An 18,464-nucleotide genomic window follows, 5' to 3' on the forward strand; every position below is an offset into this window, starting at 1 on the left:
CCTTTTTACGTTTATAATGGACATTAAAAATTTAACTCCACACGTGTTGAATTTTGCTTATAAGACACTCTTTGATTATTAAAAGAATACACGCGTTGGTATTTCCTAGTTTATTTTTAAAATCCGTACAATTTATTTCGGTCCCTTGAGGTGTCAGTATAATGACTATAATAAAATAAATTCAAACGCTCTGTATGTCATAATCACATTTTTATATTTAAAACTTACTCCCGCATAACATAGTATAAATAAAGATATCTTGCTAATATTTCGAGTGGGTGTTGAAATACTAATATTTAGCGGGTATTGTAATAATGTTTTAAACAATTCAAATATCGAATTAAAGAAAAAAAAATATGTTCATTTACTTCTTATGTTTATAAAATGCCTGTTTGAAGAAAATCGCAAACTTTTTAATTGCGTTGTTCTTTTGTCTTGAATCACGTGCTAAAAATGCGGCCAGTATTACAATAAAGGAATCAAGGAGGTTGTAAAAAGGTTATGAATCAATTAACATAAAAAGAGAATATTTACAGATGTCGCGTAAAGAAAACGTGTCAGAGAGCGGGGAAACTCTTGCAGTTATTAGAGAAGAGCAACTGTCACCTACTTCTTCATCAGTAAAATTGGACGCCAACGTACAGAAGAATGGCCAGTCAACAACCCGATGCCAATGTCTTACACAGAAGAAACAAATACCCCAAGGTGATGTCGATGAATTACTGAAGGACCAAGAAGAAAGTTTAAGAAAAGAATATGAAAAAAGATTAGACCGAGAGATTCAGAGTTTGAAGGAAAGATTTGATTTTATTTTGGAGTAAGTAATTCAGTATGGCGTTATTTTACTGTTGCGTCCTTTTTGAGGCATTTCTTTCATTAATAAGGCTATATTAAAAATATACCTTTGAACCACAGATAATTAAATACTTTACTAGCTTTCAACGATCTTCGGCAAACTTTTAAATTACCTTTATACAAGAAACCGTCACTCAATTTTAAAAGATCGTTACCCATACCAACGTTTTAATGCTGATTGGAAGTTATTGTTTTGTTAACGTTTTATTATAATTATGTCCTAAACACTCTTTTGCTAAATTCACAGAAATGAACAGATCCGAACATCGTACATGCTAGGTGAAGCGTACAGAGAAAGGAAGGAAAAGATTAGCGCGTTACAAACGCAGCTTGAATGCAAGAACCTCGCGGGACTAATGTACGTTCTTTGCTCAGAGAGAAGAAAAACCAAGCTAGAGAAGATGCAGATGGCACAAGGTTACTATGCATCTTACAATAATTAATTAGCAATAATTAACTGTTGTTTAAGAACAAAACTACAAAGTGCAAAAACGCCTGTAGAAAAATTTCCGCAATGTTATAGATAAGATATTTTGATATGCACATTGAAATATGCAGAGGAAAATTAAATTATGGTTATTTCTTATATTAAATAAAATGTTTTTTAACTAATATTTTACATTTTAAATGAATTACATAATGTTAATGGCGCGTAAAAGTTGCTACACTGGATTTAAAAACAGAATATATCAATAAAATCATGTTTTATTATCATTACATGAAATATTTCTTAATGTATTTAAATAACTTTCACAGAATATACAAAATACATCGACGTGTTGCAAGAGACGTTAATCGACGCGCAAGCGCTCATACTGCGTCTCGTTAACGGATATAAAACCGGATCCAAACTCGATGAAAGTTGGAGAAATAAAATGAAAGAAGTCATAAAAGAGGTTAAAACATTAATGTAATTAACTATATTATATGCTTTTATCTTCAGGACAAACAAGTATGAAATTAAAGTATTTGCTTGTATATTTAAAAAAAAAAACAAACATAACTGTATTTGTCAGATTATCTTACTAATATTATAAATGCGAAAGTTTAGATGGATGTTTGTTAGAGTTTTCCACCTAAATTACTGAACGGATCTCGATTAAATTTAACATAGACTAGAATAAAGTCTGGAAAAACAGATAGGCTACTAAGATTTATTTGGTTGGAGTCGCGGTTGACATAATTCTCTTTGCTACCCTAATTTTACTGATTTTACCAATTGAGGTACCTATCATTAGTGTTGTATTCCCAAGGGCCTGTCCCACCGAATTGTAAATCGTCTGATAACAATTCTACGTGTAAAATATGTGGTGTAAATATCGGATTTTATTACCTTATCTGACAGTGACGTCATTAAGCTATCTGAGCCTCTATCAGCCAGTACAGGCCATAAGAGTGTCATAAAAATACGGTTTACCATGTATTTTTCTATATTAATTACTATTTTATTTATGAAGTTAATTCTGTTCCATTTATTTCCACAGTACCAATGTTTCGTGAACAATTTCATTAACGACACGCCTGAGATGAATCAATACTTCTTCGATATGGCAAAACTTATCGAGACTGAATTACCGGTATTCAAACCAGTCGATGTTGATTCTACAATATCTGTTGCGGAACCGAAATTAAGCGAAATTGGTAAATAAAGTTAGGGAATCGCTTCACTTTAGAAGCTAAAATCGTTTGAATGTTTTGTACGCGTTGAGATGCGAAATGTTAACCAATAGGATGCTTTTATTTATGTCTGTATTAAACTCATGTCATATTCAAATATATTGTTGTTGATTTTGATAATATTATAAATGCGAAAGTTTAGATGGATGTATCTTAGTTTACCGCCTAATACTGAAAAGATTTTAATGAAAATTGTCGTAGACGTAGAACGTAGTGTGGAAGGACACATGGGATAATTACTTTTTATACCACGCGGACGTAGTCGCGGACGAAAGCTAGTCTATACTAATATTAAAGGGGAAAGATTTGTATTTTTGTATATATTGAAATTACTCAAAAACTACTGGGTCGACTTCAATAATTCTTTCCCCATTAAGAAGCTACGTTACCACTGAGTATCAGGTTATTTTTAATATTCTTTTTTTAATTTGCGGATAAAGTCGCGAGCAACAGCTAGTCTAAACTTATAATAAGGTAAAATTTGTATTTTTGTATACATTTATATAACTCAAAAACTACTGGGTCGACTTCAATAATTCTTTCATCATTAAAAAGCTACGTTATCGCTGAGTAACGAAGGCTATATTTTTTAATCTCACTTGGACGAAGTAGCGAGGAACAGCTAGTCTATACTTTTAATACAAAGAGGAAAGATTTGTACTTTGTATGTATTGAAATAACTCAAAAACTACTGGACCGATTATAAAAATTCTTTCACCATTAGAAAGGAAATTTATCTGTGAGTAACATAGGATATATTGTTATTATTACTAATGTTAAGGAACTATTAATAAACATCATATTTCTGGACCACGGCGTAATATTAAATTTTTATATATAAAATTATGTTTTTTTTTTTATATTTAATATTTAATATTCTAGAACGACCCGATGACAGGCCGTGGTTCGACATGCTGGAAGATAGTAACGCACCATTCGTGATGTACGGTGACATGGGAGAATTCAAACCGAATTTACGTAGAAACGTATTGAAAACATTAAAATCTGCCAAAGAACCGCCTAACGAATGGGAAAATTATGGTAAGATGTCTAAACTATCGCACTGTTGTGCGATTGTCCATTGTTTCGCGACTCAACTGTTCAGTTGCACAACTAACGATCGAGTTGTGTGCACTTCCATATAAACTCATAAGAATTAAAGCGAGACTAAACAGACGTGTGTTAGTTTTTTTTTTTTTTATAATATAAGATGGCAAACGAGCAAGCGGCCACCTGAATCCACCGAAATGGAAAGTGACCGCTGCCCATAAACATCCGCAATTGCAGATGCGTTACCTACCCTTCATTGACGGAGGAGGAAATGCACATAAAGAGGACATTTCCCCTTTGCATCTCCTCCACCGTCAAATCCACTTTAATTTCCCATCCCTTCATCTTAAAAAAAGGGTGAAAAGGGTAAGGGACTAAAATTAGGCCTCCGGCACCACACTCATCAGACTGTACGCGGAATTGCTTTCACTTCATACCTGTTTTCTATGTGGTCGTGGTATTACACCGGGCGAGCCGGCTCTACAGTGCTAAGATGTTAAAGCGGGCTCTACCACTGTCAACATAATAAAACTATAACTAGTCTAAGATGTTTAAGAATTTACAAAATTCACTGCATGAGAAACTTTTCTATACATTTTACACCAGTAAACAAAGTTTATATTTTTAAGTTTATTAATATTAAGGTTTACATTAGGTTTTTATTTTACTCACATTTTTTTTAATTTATTTTAAACAGTGTTGTGATAAGATTTAAATAAAAGCCGATTGCTGTTTTGTTTCATGAAAGTCACTTTTAAGGACTTCTCACAGGGTTTATCACGAAAAGTGAGATAGTTTTTGTTATCGACACAATTTGTATGAGATTTATGTTTACGCCCGGTAACGCTCTACAAATCTAATACGTTGCGTTACGAAAACTCTTTTAAAAATTTTCCAAATATGCCTACTGTTATAATATATCAGTTGTTATTAGTGGTTTAATTTTTCGAGTATTTTCATTACTTAATTATTTTCTTTCTTGCAGTTATCAATGACAAGTTTGTGAAGTCTCAATGCCCCAATGCTGGTTTCATTAAAGACGAGTATCTCAAACTGTTGCCAAAACCCGGCAAATGGGAGTGCTCCACCATACAGACTGAAAGAGAGGTATATAAATAATTCCGTCCTTGTCCCACACGTGTAAGGTAAATGCACCAATTATAGTTCCTTGTATCCCTATTTGATCATGTCATCTTTTTAGGTCTACTGGTTTAATTTTATATTAATAGTTCTCTTATTTCATGTGTTTACTCTTTTACTAGTGTTGAATTTTAGCAATCATACTTCTTACTAATATTATAAATGCGAAAGTTTAGATGGATGTTTGTTAAAGTTTGTAGCCTAAACAGCTGAACGAAATTCGATGAAATTTGGCATAGACGTAGAGGATAGTCTAGAAGAACACATAGGCTACACATTTTTGTTTTCTTAATTCTACGCGGACAAAATCGCGGGCGAAAGCTAGTATATAATATCATTGATTTCACTGTTCTTTAATTTTGGAAATAAGGAGATAGCAAAAAATGTTAACTAAAAGTATTTGCCCAATGAGAACCTATGGAAAATTAAATTAATTACCTATTTACCATTTTTTCTGCATTCCAGAGCAGTACAAGCCACCGAGTGACGCAGGCGAGCGTCGACATCCGAGGGAATATGGGCTCTATACTAAAGATAATGCAAGTATTTTATAGATTAATATTTTATACTTATTGCCTGTCCCAACTCTGGCTGATAAAGGCTCAGATAGCTTAAAAATGACTGTTATATTTTACACGTTCGATTGTTTACAACATAAAAACTGCCACTGTGGGCCTGTCCGCCCAAATTATAAATTGTCTGAAAACAATCCAACGTGTAAAATATTTGATGGAAATATCGGATTTTGTAACCTTATCTGATAGGGACGTCATTTTTAAGCTATCTGAGCCCGTAATCATACTTTGTACGTCTTTTTTTAAAGAGCAAGCGTAAAATTTCCATAGAGGAAACATTAAGGTCAATTTGGTTTCGGATAAAATCTGCTATACTCCTGTATATGTAACGGATCCTTATTCTGGTCGATTTGTGACTGTCTGCATAAATATACCATTGAATCCTTTCTAGTTAAGAAAATTGAATTCTAATTACTGATAATTTTACTTTAATGTTTGATTTTAATTTCAGTGCGTCTTCAGCGTACGGGCAGCCGGCGACGCGGGCCACCATACTGGGCGCGCGGGACTCCATGGAGATCGCTTCTACTACTAAACTGGTATGTCGTGTGTTTTGTAAATACTGCAAATATCAGAAAATATATAATAAAAGGAATAAAAACTCTCGCCATGTTGCGTAAAAATGTGGAATAATTTTGCTACCCACATTAAAAACTGATGTAAAAAAGTTGATTTTACATTCTTAGTTAGTCTAGTTTTTTTTATAAACCCCAGAACATACTACACTTATATGAAAGTAAATCCTCGTTTCGTCTTCTTTCTCATCGGAAATTTAAGAACGTAAAGAAAAGGGGTATTTCATCGGTCTTTATGTCCTCTATCCACAATTAAAAAAAAACAAGAAAGCCATAATAAATAAAAAGAGTGTTATTTTATTTTAGCGCGAGAAAGTCAGAAATTCAGGACATAGCAAAGTCGTCATAAACATTGGTAATAAACGAGTAAGCATATTTTCTTACATTAGTAATTTATTCTTTTATATGTTATATATTATTATATTGAACAATAATTTTTAGACTGCAAAATTTGACGATTATCCAGAAATAAGTCAAGATTATTCCGAAGAAGTGGAAACAATGCCCAGGTAACAAACGCATTCAAATGCAAAAGTTTAGATGGATGTTTATTTGTTACAGTTTTTAGACTAAACGGTTAAATTTAGTGTAGATATAGAGGATAGTCTGGAAGAATACATAGACTACCTACTTTTGTTTTAATCTCTCGCGGACGGAGTCATGGGCGAAAGCTAGTAACCATATATTTTATGTGAACGCTGTACCAACTACCAAATCAAATCATTCCTATATACAAATGATTCAACAATGAAACATATAGACATCTCTCTTTCTCTTTAATGAGAAAGATATAGCTGTTTATTTTAATTACTTGTACGTTTCTAATTAAACCAAAAGTTTAAAACTGCCTTTTTTTAGACAAGAAGTATCACAAGTTGAAGAAGATGAAATCATCGAAGAATCGTTTTCAGCTCTGGGGTAAATATTATTTATAATTTAAATAATAAAATATAAACTTTTACACCATCAACCTTTTCCTTAAGTAGTGTTGGCACATGTATTCTTCTAAATATCATAAGTAACTCCTAACTGTCTTATTTGTATTCACTCCCTTACGTTTATCTTTACACATTTTTCACATAATCCTTCCACATTTTCTTTGATAATTCTCTACCTTTGTAACCTTCCACATCCAATGACATTACTTTCTTGTGTAATCATCTCAAATACAAATGAATATAAAATGGGGGACGAAACCTGGTACATTGACTCTATTTGAGTGGGAAAACTCATGATAAATAAATGTATATTTTTTATTGATTCATTAATAGCTTAAATTTATTACAAAACTATGTAATTTCTACATACATTTATTAATACATATATTTCTATAAACTAAATATTTTTACTAACATATCGTAATTTAAACTATGAAATAAATCGAACAACTCTTTCTAACTAATAACATAATCTAGCTGCGTATATATTTAGTATTTTCTTTATTTTTTTATATGTCCTGTATGTGTGCTAAATTTAGTTTTGGGTTATTATATATTTTGTACCAATAAACCTGTTAAAATAATTTCCATAATTCATACAGGAGTATTCATAACGACAGCATGCACGTTATCCCGAGCCACGTGCCGGATCAAGACGCCAAGATTAACTATGAAAAGGTCTCCAACCTTATTTACATTTTTTAATTATGTATGTCGATTCTTTCACGGCTTATACTTGAGAGTATCCAAATTAAGTTGACTAGACATAGTTATATTCATAGAGTTGACTTCTATCTTTAAATTTCTTCGACATTAAGATATTTTCCTTAAAATGTCGGATAAAACATACAGGTCAATAATTGGTCCTTGTACCTGATTACATGTCAACACAATAGTAAAGAGAAAACTTTGCCTCCTGAAACACAATTACTACATAGTTCAGGAGACAGAGTCCCACTGACTTTGTACAATTTTAGTCCAATAATATATTTTAGTAACTAGCTTTCGCCCGCGACTCCGTCCGCGTGGATTAAAAAAAAATGAGTAGCTTATGTGTTCTTCCAGCCTATCCTCTACATATATACCAAATTTCATTGAAAAATGTTCGGCCGTTTAGGCTACAAAGTCTGACAAACATCCATCCATCTCAACTTTCACATTATTATTAGTATGTGGTGGTATTTATAATATTAGTATGTGGTATATTAGTTTTTTTTTTATAATATAAGGTGGCAAACGAGCAAGCGGCCACCTGCATCCACCGAAATAGAAAGCAACCGCTGCCCACAAACATCCGCAATTGCAGCGTTGCCTACCCTTCATTGACAGATGAGACACATAATGAGGACATTTCCCCTTCCTACGCGTCTCCTCCACCGTCACATACACTTTTCCTTCCCATCCTTTCCTCTTAAGCCTAAGCCTCCGCGCTAGTATTAGTAATAAGTATGATGTATCCAGGTATGTCCAATGGAGGAGTGTCAGAAGATGCAAGTGGACTCGTTCATACGCTCGCTGCCGCCGTACATGCAGGCCAGCCCCTACATGCACTTCGAGAACACATACGAGCAGTATGTACCCTTCACTCCCGGTGAGTTCGTTTATAGTCCAAGGTAGCAAACGAGCGGCCACCTGAATTCGCCGAGAAAGCGAAGCTATCGATGCTTATAGACATCCGCAATTGCAAATATTGCCTACGCTTAATCAAGGGAGAAGGATACGCACATAAAGAGGATATTTTCCCTTCCTATGCATCCTCCACCGTCAAATCCGCTTTCCCTTCCCATCCTTTCCTTGACTAAAATTAGGCCTCCGGCACCAATCTCATTAGACGAAACACGGAATTGCTTCCACTTCCCGTGTGTCTTCTGTGTGGTCGTGGTATTAATCCGAAGATATTAAAGTGGGCTCTACCACTATTTAAATAGTAATAGAGTTTAGCCGCGCGATGTACAGTCGGGGAAATACGCGGTGCCTTCAGTTTCAAATTGCCTTGTTCATAGCCACGAGACAAACTCCGTCTTTAAAAATAACAGTCAATATCTAATTAGTTATTTCAAATGAAGACAACAATAACAATTTGACATAGATGTAGAACAAACTCTGGAACTCATGTCAATTCCACGCGGATGGCTTCTCGTATTTATTTTATAGTAGCTTTCGCCCGCGACTCCGTTTAGGTGAAATTAAAAAAATAATAATGACATAGCCTATGTTACTCACAGATAAATTACCTTTCTAACGATGAAAGAATTTTTGAAATCGGTCCAGTAGTTTTTACGAGAATCGAATACATACAAAAATACAATTCATTCCTTTTTATAATATTAGCATAGATAAGGAGGTGATAATGACGATGTTTCCAGAACAATTGGATATATTAAGACAGCGTATAGAGAGCAGGAAAAGGAGGTCCAGACAGGATGTGATGGCTGGCGAGGAGTCTCCGCTGCAGGAGTGGGACGAGAGGAGCAACTCCGTGGCCGCGCAGACCTCCGCCTTCACGCTGCCGCCTTGCACCTGCCCTGTTGACACTGTTGAGGAAAAAGTGCATGGAATTGTTTATAACGGTATTCATTTATATTATAACTAGCTATTCCCCTGCGACTTCATCCGCATAAAATTATGAAAATATTTATTTCATTGCTTACATGTGTCAAATAATTAATTGCAAATGTCAAAATACCAATTACCTTACTATCGCAATTTGCTTTCTTGATGTTGGCAGCAACTTATGGTCTCTTTCCCACATTAGGGATTTTATCCAATTTATTAACCCCCTAAGTTTAAATGCGTGAAAATATATAGCCTAAAGCGTGACGTAAGTGTAAGGCTTTTTATTAAAGAAAGAATTATTTAAAAAAATATGCTATGATTGCTGACATCTTAGAAAACAAAGAAGTGTATCTCACGTTTAAGTACAACGCCAAACTTATATCCAATTCATCACTCTAATTATTTTTTCAAATATATTTTAGCGTGTATTTAAAATGTAGATTGCGCGTAAAGCAATTGCACTGTTATTTCCAGTTGAAGACTTATTGCCTGTGAAGAGAGCTATAAACGAAATCAACAAGAAATTCTTCTTCGACACAACTATTGAGTTCAATAGGTTCAAAGTGGTTGGACAGAATGGTGACAACAGCACGTGAGTTTAATTAAATATTGTCTTCGAAATTTCCAGGGGGTTTTAACAAATAACAGTTGCGAAATGGTACTCATATTAATTCATAAAATTTACGAGTATTACAAATAGAATCTAGTACAAATTTACTTGATGAAGTTACGAAATCATTCTCATGAAAATACGTAATAAGCCCTCAAGTTGTAAGGATATTAAATGTGCTATTATGTATGTTAGAGTTTGTAGCCTAATATGAACGGATCTCGGAAGTCATAGATGTAGATAGTCTGGAACACAGGCTACTTACATTTATATTTCCACTTAGACGGAATCAAGAGCGAAAACTAAAGTATTTTTTTTTTATTTCAATTGCATTCTTAATTATCTAATTATATGTTTTTAACAGACACACGATGGAAAAGAAAAAAGATAACAGATTGTTTGAAATACAAAACATGCTCAGGAAACGGCCGAGCTTGTGCGACATGTTTCCTAACAACGCTCATTAAACAACAATTACATCAAGTTCTGTTATAAGGTTCCCTTTATCTTGTAAAGTACGTTATTTCAACCTTAACTTTGTACAATCGGGGAAACTGTCGGTGTTTCTTAATAGCTACGTTTGAACATTTTAGAATGAAACGCGGATTAAACAACACTTATCTGTCTATAGGAAAAAAATATTGATACGCGCTCAGTTTATTTTTATTATTATACTTTCGTTTACTCACTACTATTTAGTTATTTGTAAAAGCGGAGATTGTCTCGTTGCAATGAACGAGGCAATTTTTCCAAAAGTGGAACACTGCTGATTTCCGCGATTGTACATATAGTTAATTCACAGGCGTCGTCAGATAATGGACAAAGTAGGGAACAGCTGTTCTTTCTTTCTTCTGTTCTTTCTTTTTCTTTAGATTATTAAATAAAGCGAAAAACCCTTTGTTATGATTTTCTTAAATATAATATAAATACAAAAGTATCTTTGCAAATTGTCGCTTGTACTTTCTTATTGAAAATTTGTCGAAGTATAATTAAACAAATTACATTAGTTACATTGTTTATTTAAAAGGTTTTGAAATATATAAAAGAAACCAACAATTGTTGCAGTTTTATATTTTTGTAATATTAACAAAATAAAGTATAATCATAACAAATGTCTTATTTTAATATAATGAATAACATTAATTCCATATTAAATTAAAGATTTTATACATTTGGATAAAAACATATTTAAATTTAGTGAAATTGTTAACCATGAATTTTCATTGTAATACGTCTCTTTCTTTCCCTTTGAAAAATCTGAAAAACGATATATCTATAGGAGTTTGAGCTATGGAAATCCACGGTCGTATTTGCCACGTTCGTAAAATCAGATTTTTTAATAATTATCGGTACCCATCTATCATTAACAAAACCTTAATTTCAAATAAAAAATCAATCAAAACCGATATTATATTTTAGCCTATTCTAATTTTGACCCAGAAAACTAAAAAAATCAATCATCGTAATATCTTAATTTGAAATATTAATTCATGGACTAAGTTTTTAAATCCCATAATTTATCAACTAAAATTTCCCAATAATCTAACCATATTTTCCTTACAAACATCTATCATTAATGACAACTGTCGCACTCAGAGAGGTTGTTACTAACAGTCCAATATTTAAACACTGCACTAACTGTTCATTTAAACTACTCTGAGTGCAGTAAAAGAAAATCATTTACACATTTAATATCACATATATTCGTTAGTGTCTTTCACTTCCGCCCCTAGAATAATTTCACCAACACTATCTTTAAATTCATCAACATCTTGTAAATCCTTTCCTGTCATTTCTATTATTTCTATCTCATTGTAATCGTCCAATTTAATTTTATCAATCCGTAAATTTGATTCAGAAATATCATCAACACTAACTGTACATAATCTCGAGGTTGATTTCGCGAGTTCTTTAGATATCGGTATTTTAGATTCGTCCAGTCTATAATTTTTTGTGTCTACAATTTTTGTACAAGATACTTTCACTGGGAATGCGATAACTTCATTCTCCTTCGGTGACGGAGGCGCTGAAATATCATAAGGTACTTGTAAACTATTCTGGAGAGTTTCGACTTCTTTGCGTCTTGTTTGTTTCCTTTCTAGTTGTCTTTGGAGATCTTCTATTCTCTCGTTCTTCAGTTTCACTAAACTGTCGAGATGATCGACCTGTGATAAGAAATTAAATCAGAAATAAGGTATATGGGATAGTAATTGACCACCTATCAGTTAATACTAATAATCAAACTTATTGTAGAATAACTCCAATCGAATTAATAAGTCTATTGATGTACTTTATATTAACCCCCAATTCGACTTTTAAAATTAGTTTTTCACACTGTACACTATCGAACTAAGGATAAAATATAGTACATAATAATATTAGAAGGAGCTGAATATTGAAAATATTATAAAGAAATATTAGAAACTTAAGAAGAACAAAAAAAAACATACATGCGAATTGTATATCTCCTTCTTGGGAAGTCGGTCAAAAAGGGATATCATTGATGTCTAAAAAGGGGGAAATACTTTATCTAAATACTAGCTGTTCCCCTGCGAGTTCATCCGCATAATATTAAGAAAATTTTATTTTATTGTTTACATGTGTCAAATTATCAATTGCAAATGTCAAAATGACATGACACTGACAAACCTTGCTTCCTTGATGTTGGCAGCAACTTATGGTCTCTTTCGCACATTAGGGTTTTTATCTAAAATATTTACCCCCTAAGTTTAATGGCGTGAAAATATATAGCCTTAAACGTGACGTAAGTGTGGGGCTTTTTATTAAAAAAAGAATTATTTAAAAATATGCTGTAATTGCTGACATCTTAGGCAACAAAGAAGTATAGATATCTAACTCGTTGAGAAGAATTATATAAAATATAGTTACCTTTTGTTTGAGAACTTCTATGACCTCTTTAGAATCTTTCAGCTCCTGTTTCTGCGTGAGATAAGACGCGTGACTGACGACCTTCTGTTGTATAGTCTCGAGATATCCATTAACCCTCGTCTTCAGTGGTACAACCAGAACATTCTCTGTGGATAATTGAATTCATCATCATCTTCCTTATAATCCCACTCCCGTAGGAGCAACAGATTTTTGTCCTCCACATAACTCTATCATGCGTCATCTCAATCATCACTCCCTTTTTTAACATGTCACCTTACACGCTCCATCTATCTCTTTCTAGGTCTACCTCCACATTCATAACTAACATTCTCTTTGTAACATGCCGTGTGGAAAATGCATTTGAAGGTTTTAACAAAATAACATCAGCATGTATCAGTCCATTGCTAGACATAGGTCTCCAAAGCCTTTTACAGTCTACAGTTATACGCAATTTAATTGCAGGAAAAAATACCGAAATTTGTAGAAAATGTTTTTATGTAAATAATGTGTAATAGGTGCATCGCCAGAAAGGTAAGAGGACTGTAGCCCATTTTATTTTATTAACGAGGGGAAATGCCTACTCATATTCCGACTCATTGGAACCTAGAGTCGGAATATGTCGGACTCGCACCGACTAAAACCAAACGGTGGTCTCCAACATCCCTAAAAAGAGGGGAATAGGATCTCCGTACGGAGCACAAAAATGTCCCCTTAAGCGTTAAGCCTTCGAGAACTCTGTTTTCTATGTCCCCAAAGTGGGACAGAGGGTGTCCACAGTACGCCGCAAGCTCGCTCTATCCTGGGCTCTGCGATTACATTTACAGCTAGAGAACTGCAGAATGTAAATTAGGTACAAAATAACTTTTGAATCAATCCACACTTTACTAGATGAATAGACGATTAAACCTTACTAGAACATCTGACGTCACCTGTATAAATAATATTCATAAAATAAAAACATAGATTATAGTAAAAGTGTTCCATAAAACACAATAATTATCGTAAAGACCTAAGTATACTGGTTCTGGAGTAATCATTAACTTACTCTGTATATTTAAATTTCTAAACATTTCCCCGTGAGATGGTTCATTAATTTACTTAACGATTTATTTTCACACGACATGAAACATAAATTTCTCCTAGAGTACCATGAGATACGAGTAGGATTATAATAACACCAGCTGTCGCTAGACTTTGTCCCCGTGAAATTAAAATAGTCTATGGTACTCACAGATAAATTACCTTTCTAACGGTGAAAGAATTTTAGAAATCGGCTCAGTAGTTTTTGAGTTATTTCAATATATACAAAATTACAAATATTTCCTCTATATAATACTGGCCTTTGCTAGACTTCTTCCCCGTGAAATAAAAAAAAAAACAAAAGGTAGCCTATGTTACTCACTGATGAATTACCTCTCTAATGGTGAAAGAATTTTAGAAATCGGCCCAGTAGTTTTTAAGTTATTTCAATACATACAAAAATATAACTAAATATACAAATCTTTCCTCTTTATAATATTAGTATTGATCCGTAGTTTAATGGAACAAAACTGGGTATACCGTCATCACCGCACGCCTCGTAATAGCTGCCGCCACTGGAGAGGTTCTGTTCAGAGTCCTTCAAGCTTCTATGTGCCTCATCATCGCGTCGAATTTTATCACGAACTATCAAAAACAACTCAGTAAAGATTGGAATCTATTATTCTTTCATTACCAATATTTGTGAGAGTCAAAATGGCGGGTGTACTATAGCGAATTAAATTATACCACTTACTAAAAAATATACCTAAATTGTACTAATAGTACTTAATTTCGTTCTAGATAAGGTACTGTTTATTTTAAATAAATACTACCTTATCTAGAACGAAATTACAGCGAAATTAAGTTACACCTGCCATGTTGACGTCAATATGGCAGGTACTAAATACAAGGTACCAAATAGTACAATTTAGGTACATTTTTTAGTGAGTGGTATAATTTAATTCGCTATGGTACACCTGCCATTTTGACTCTCACTAATATGTTTAGTTTTTTAAGGTCCGAAAAATTTAACAAAGACTGAGAAAATTGTGATCCACCATAAAAGATGAAGGTATAAATCGTAACCTTGGAAATTTTAACCACAATTACATCATTATTGACTTCTTTAAAATTGATGTACTGATGTACTACGTATTTTTTTCTTAAACACAAAGGTGTATACAACTCATCTGTCTGTCACCTTTCACCTCCAATTCCATTGTTTTAACTGTGAGCTGTGAAGCTACATTATATTCATTGAAAAACACTATGACGTCATAGGTCGCAAATCACTTGTGTTAGTAGTGTGATGTTTCTGCTGTTGTAACTCGTAAAAAATATACTGTCATCTCAATATTCTTAAAGGGAAAGAAAGAGACAATTTACATAATTTCTTACCCATTAGAAGCACTTTCTCGATAACCCCAGGTGTGTTATTAGCCAGTTGCTCCATTGTCGAAGTACAAAGGGTTAACTTTAATTTCTTCAAGACTTTTCTATTTAAAGTCATCCAGTTGTTTAGTTTAAGCGCCTGGCTGTTCCGTGGTGGGTAGTTGTGCATTTCAACCAGCTTCGGATAATGTACGCCTAATATTTCCGCGAGAAGCACTGTAATTCAAACATACTAGAATGGGGATGTTTCCTAATTTTTGGAATAGCCTTTATTTTGTAGATAAACCATGTATGAACACGAAAAAAAATAGTATAAAATATAATACTCATTATTTCAATAAAAAAACACGTAAATAAAAACAACTCTTTCATTTCCCCCCAAAACGTCCCATGACGTCACTTCTTTGCATACGAACCTCGCGTCACGGCCTGTCACTGTCAATTTGAAAGAACCATTGATTGATAATACTCGTAAATCTTTGTTGTATAAAGTTGTTTTTAGTAATGGAGATAAAAATGAAAAAACCAAAATGAACAGAAGGTGATACTTTTAACGTATTAATTACACTTGTTGCTTCTCGTGGAAGATTATGTTTGTGTGTAAACAGTGACTGCGTCCTACACCAGTGTGACCAGGTATAAATTAAATTGTACTATAAGCTACTCTTATGAATTTTGATATATTTTTCTTTTGTAATATTCATAAAATGTTTTGCTCATAACTTATGTCGTAATTATAAAAACACTCAAAATTGGAGTCCTCATAATATAAAACACGCAAACTCAATTATTACAATCATTTAGAAAAAAATATAACTACAAAATGCACTGACATTCACTGAAGTTGGTCACACTGCCATGTTATATGCAAGAAAGTGACGTCATTGGTGTTTGAGATCGAGTAATGGAGGGTAAAAAATATTGCAGCGTTTTTAATTTATATTTAATTTGAGACAAACATGCAAGGTCTCTAAATGTTATTATAGGTTATAAAATGCTGTCTTTAAAATATTAAACATAACTTTATTTGGATTTGTAACATTAGGAAACATCCCCATTAAAGAAACTAAGGCGTAATGTAATGTAAGATGTAAATTGTAATATGTAAGGAGTAAAAGGTTAGAGTGGTATGGGCATGTTATAAGAAGGGATGAATCGCATGTAACAAGGAGAACGTTAGTTATGAATGTGAAGGGGTACATCGGTAGAGGTAGACCTAGAAAGAGATGGATGGATTGCGTGAAAGGTGACATGATCAAGAAGGGAGTGATGACAGATGACGGATGATAGAGTGCTTTGTAGGACGAAAACCCGGTGCGCCGACCCTACGGGAGTAGGATAAGGCAGGGGAGATGATGATGAAGATAATATCGCCCTCATAATCTTCCTTATAACGTATTGAGTTTTCTAGTAGAGAAGTATCAAAAATCAAATAATTTCATAGGCGCTTAGGAATTTTTAAATAATTACAATATTTATGGTGAATTAACCTTACATATAGCAGATATACCCTACAACCTATTTAGTTGGTAACATTTAACCTACAATTTTATAAAAGTCTAAGGTAAGGTCCAGTTATTTCAGTGCCGGATTAAGCAAGCGCGAGGCCTGTTGCATATTCTGTCAAGGGGCCCTTGGTTTACTTTAGTCAAGTTTATGGTATTGTATGGAGCAGAAAACTGGAAGGAATATAACCTAGCACTTCACGTTTAAGGCATGCAAGATATTTTACGCTCCTAATCAAATTAATATTTTTTGATAACTGTGAGACAGGCGTTGGAGTGCCGGGCCCCTAAATTCGCGGGGCCCGTAGCATTTGCTACTCTTGCTATATAGGTAATCCGGCACTGCGTTATTGATCACTTGAGTAAATTTTAAAATCGGAATATTGTAAAGTATACCAGCATCAGAGAAGTCCCTTGATATTTTCTTCGTTTGTCTAGACAGTTTGTATGTGTCAACCCAAGCGAGGACGGATTCAATGTCCGATAACGGCACCGGTGATGAAAAACTTCCCATCATCTATATAAGTGTTTATAATAATATTAAACCTTTAAAAAGTGTATATTGTATTAAGTTTACGAACGTTTTGACAAAATTAATTTCTCCCTGATTTGACGTTATGTCATCCAAAATGTTTTTTTTTTATTTTATATTCGACCAGTATTTATAAGTTGTCATATTTTAAGTTTTTTTTTATTCAGATTCATTATATATTAGGGGTCTTACACACTATACGATTGCTTTATTTAATTACTAGCTGTTCCCGTGCGGCTTCATCCACATGAAATTATGAAACTTTTACTTTATTGTTTACATTTATCAAATTATCAATTGCAATTGTCAAAATCACATGACAAACCTGGCAATCTTGCTTCCTTGATGTTGGCAGCAACTTATGGTCTCTTTCCCACGTTTTGGTTTTTATCCAAAACATTTACCCCCTAAGTTTAATGTAGTGAAAATATATAGCCTAAAACGTGACGTAAGTGTAGGGATTTTCATTAAAAAAGAATTATTCGAAAGTAGGCTGTAATTGCTGACTTCTTAGGCAACAAAGAAGTTTATGTTTACGCTTTATTACATTAGTGTAGAATGTATGCGTTTCTCTTGCATTTTTCAATTAAAAAACAAACATGATTATCACACAATTTCTTAAGTTTTAATATGTATTTTGTTAACGCATTAACAGCTTAAGACACTTGGAATTGTAATGTATAGGGTTGGTCATCGTATTTGATTTGAATTTTTCAGTTTGGTATGGTGTATATACCAACCTCACGAAAATAATTAGGTACTTCGTTTATAACATTAAGGGCCTGTCGCACCACTGGCTGATAGAGGGTCAGATAGATAAAAAATGACGTAACTATCAGATAAGGGAACAAAATACTATATTTCCATCACATATTTTACACGTTGGTTTGTTAGTAGACAATTTACAATTTGGTGAGACAGGGCCTAACTTTTCTAATGTTTTAAGGGTATTTGCAAGTTACGTTTCACCTTTTTTCCCTCGTTGAAGTCTGAATTTGTGAAAGTTGACAGCCCTATATAACAGATTTGCGGTACTTTAATATAATATTCACCTGTACTTTTACAATTTGCTTTAAAATTAACTTTCACTGTGTTGCGTTTTATGAAAAATATTATTGTTTTGATAAATAAAAGAGAGCAGAGATAGTTA

The 18,464-nt window shown here is 33.4% G+C and overlaps 2 protein-coding genes across 2 annotated transcripts in view; one reads left to right on the plus strand and one right to left on the minus strand.

Moving 5' to 3' along the window:
• LOC106105911 overlaps nucleotides 1-11,080 on the plus strand; it is a 15,791-nt gene extending 4,711 nt beyond the window's left edge. Inside the window, exons 2-17 of the mRNA XM_013286368.1 lie at nucleotides 537-817; nucleotides 1,103-1,272; nucleotides 1,612-1,751; nucleotides 2,340-2,496; nucleotides 3,415-3,573; nucleotides 4,568-4,689; nucleotides 5,188-5,261; nucleotides 5,749-5,836; nucleotides 6,179-6,238; nucleotides 6,314-6,381; nucleotides 6,731-6,790; nucleotides 7,413-7,488; nucleotides 8,272-8,401; nucleotides 9,177-9,380; nucleotides 9,841-9,958; nucleotides 10,341-11,080. Coding sequence (XP_013141822.1) covers nucleotides 537-817; nucleotides 1,103-1,272; nucleotides 1,612-1,751; nucleotides 2,340-2,496; nucleotides 3,415-3,573; nucleotides 4,568-4,689; nucleotides 5,188-5,261; nucleotides 5,749-5,836; nucleotides 6,179-6,238; nucleotides 6,314-6,381; nucleotides 6,731-6,790; nucleotides 7,413-7,488; nucleotides 8,272-8,401; nucleotides 9,177-9,380; nucleotides 9,841-9,958; nucleotides 10,341-10,443 — 2,010 coding nt within the window. The 3' untranslated portion in view covers nucleotides 10,444-11,080. The remainder of the gene's footprint in view (nucleotides 1-536; nucleotides 818-1,102; nucleotides 1,273-1,611; nucleotides 1,752-2,339; nucleotides 2,497-3,414; nucleotides 3,574-4,567; nucleotides 4,690-5,187; nucleotides 5,262-5,748; nucleotides 5,837-6,178; nucleotides 6,239-6,313; nucleotides 6,382-6,730; nucleotides 6,791-7,412; nucleotides 7,489-8,271; nucleotides 8,402-9,176; nucleotides 9,381-9,840; nucleotides 9,959-10,340) is intronic.
• Nucleotides 11,081-11,430: 350 nt separating this feature from the next.
• Nucleotides 11,431-17,417, minus strand: LOC106105912 (sperm flagellar protein 1-like). The gene is made up of 5 exons (XM_013286369.1): nucleotides 17,179-17,417; nucleotides 15,284-15,493; nucleotides 14,426-14,530; nucleotides 12,866-13,011; nucleotides 11,431-12,141 (listed from the first exon to the last, which is right to left on the minus strand). The coding sequence occupies exons 1-5, from the start codon at nucleotides 17,297-17,299 to the stop codon at nucleotides 11,671-11,673; spliced, it is 1,053 nt and encodes a 350-aa protein (XP_013141823.1). The 5' UTR covers nucleotides 17,300-17,417; the 3' UTR covers nucleotides 11,431-11,670.
• Nucleotides 17,418-18,464: the final 1,047 nt, after the last annotated feature.

Source organism: Papilio polytes, unplaced genomic scaffold (genome assembly GCF_000836215.1).
Source record: "Papilio polytes unplaced genomic scaffold, Ppol_1.0 DF822622.1, whole genome shotgun sequence".
Classification (NCBI taxonomy): Eukaryota; Metazoa; Arthropoda; class Insecta; order Lepidoptera; family Papilionidae; genus Papilio; species Papilio polytes.

What these genes read in the sequence shown, in the direction of transcription:
- LOC106105912 (XM_013286369.1), bottom strand. Translation starts at nt 17,299, where the DNA reads ATGATGGGAAGTTTTTCATCACCGGTGCCGTTATCGGACATTGAATCC. An exon ending in AAGGGACTTCTCTGATGCTG is followed by an intron (nt 15,494 to 17,178) that starts GTATACTTTACA and finishes TTTGAATTACAG; the next exon opens with TGCTTCTCGCGGAAATATTA. An exon ending in CGAGAAAGTGCTTCTAATGG is followed by an intron (nt 14,531 to 15,283) that starts GTAAGAAATTAT and finishes TGTTTTTGATAG; the next exon opens with TTCGTGATAAAATTCGACGC.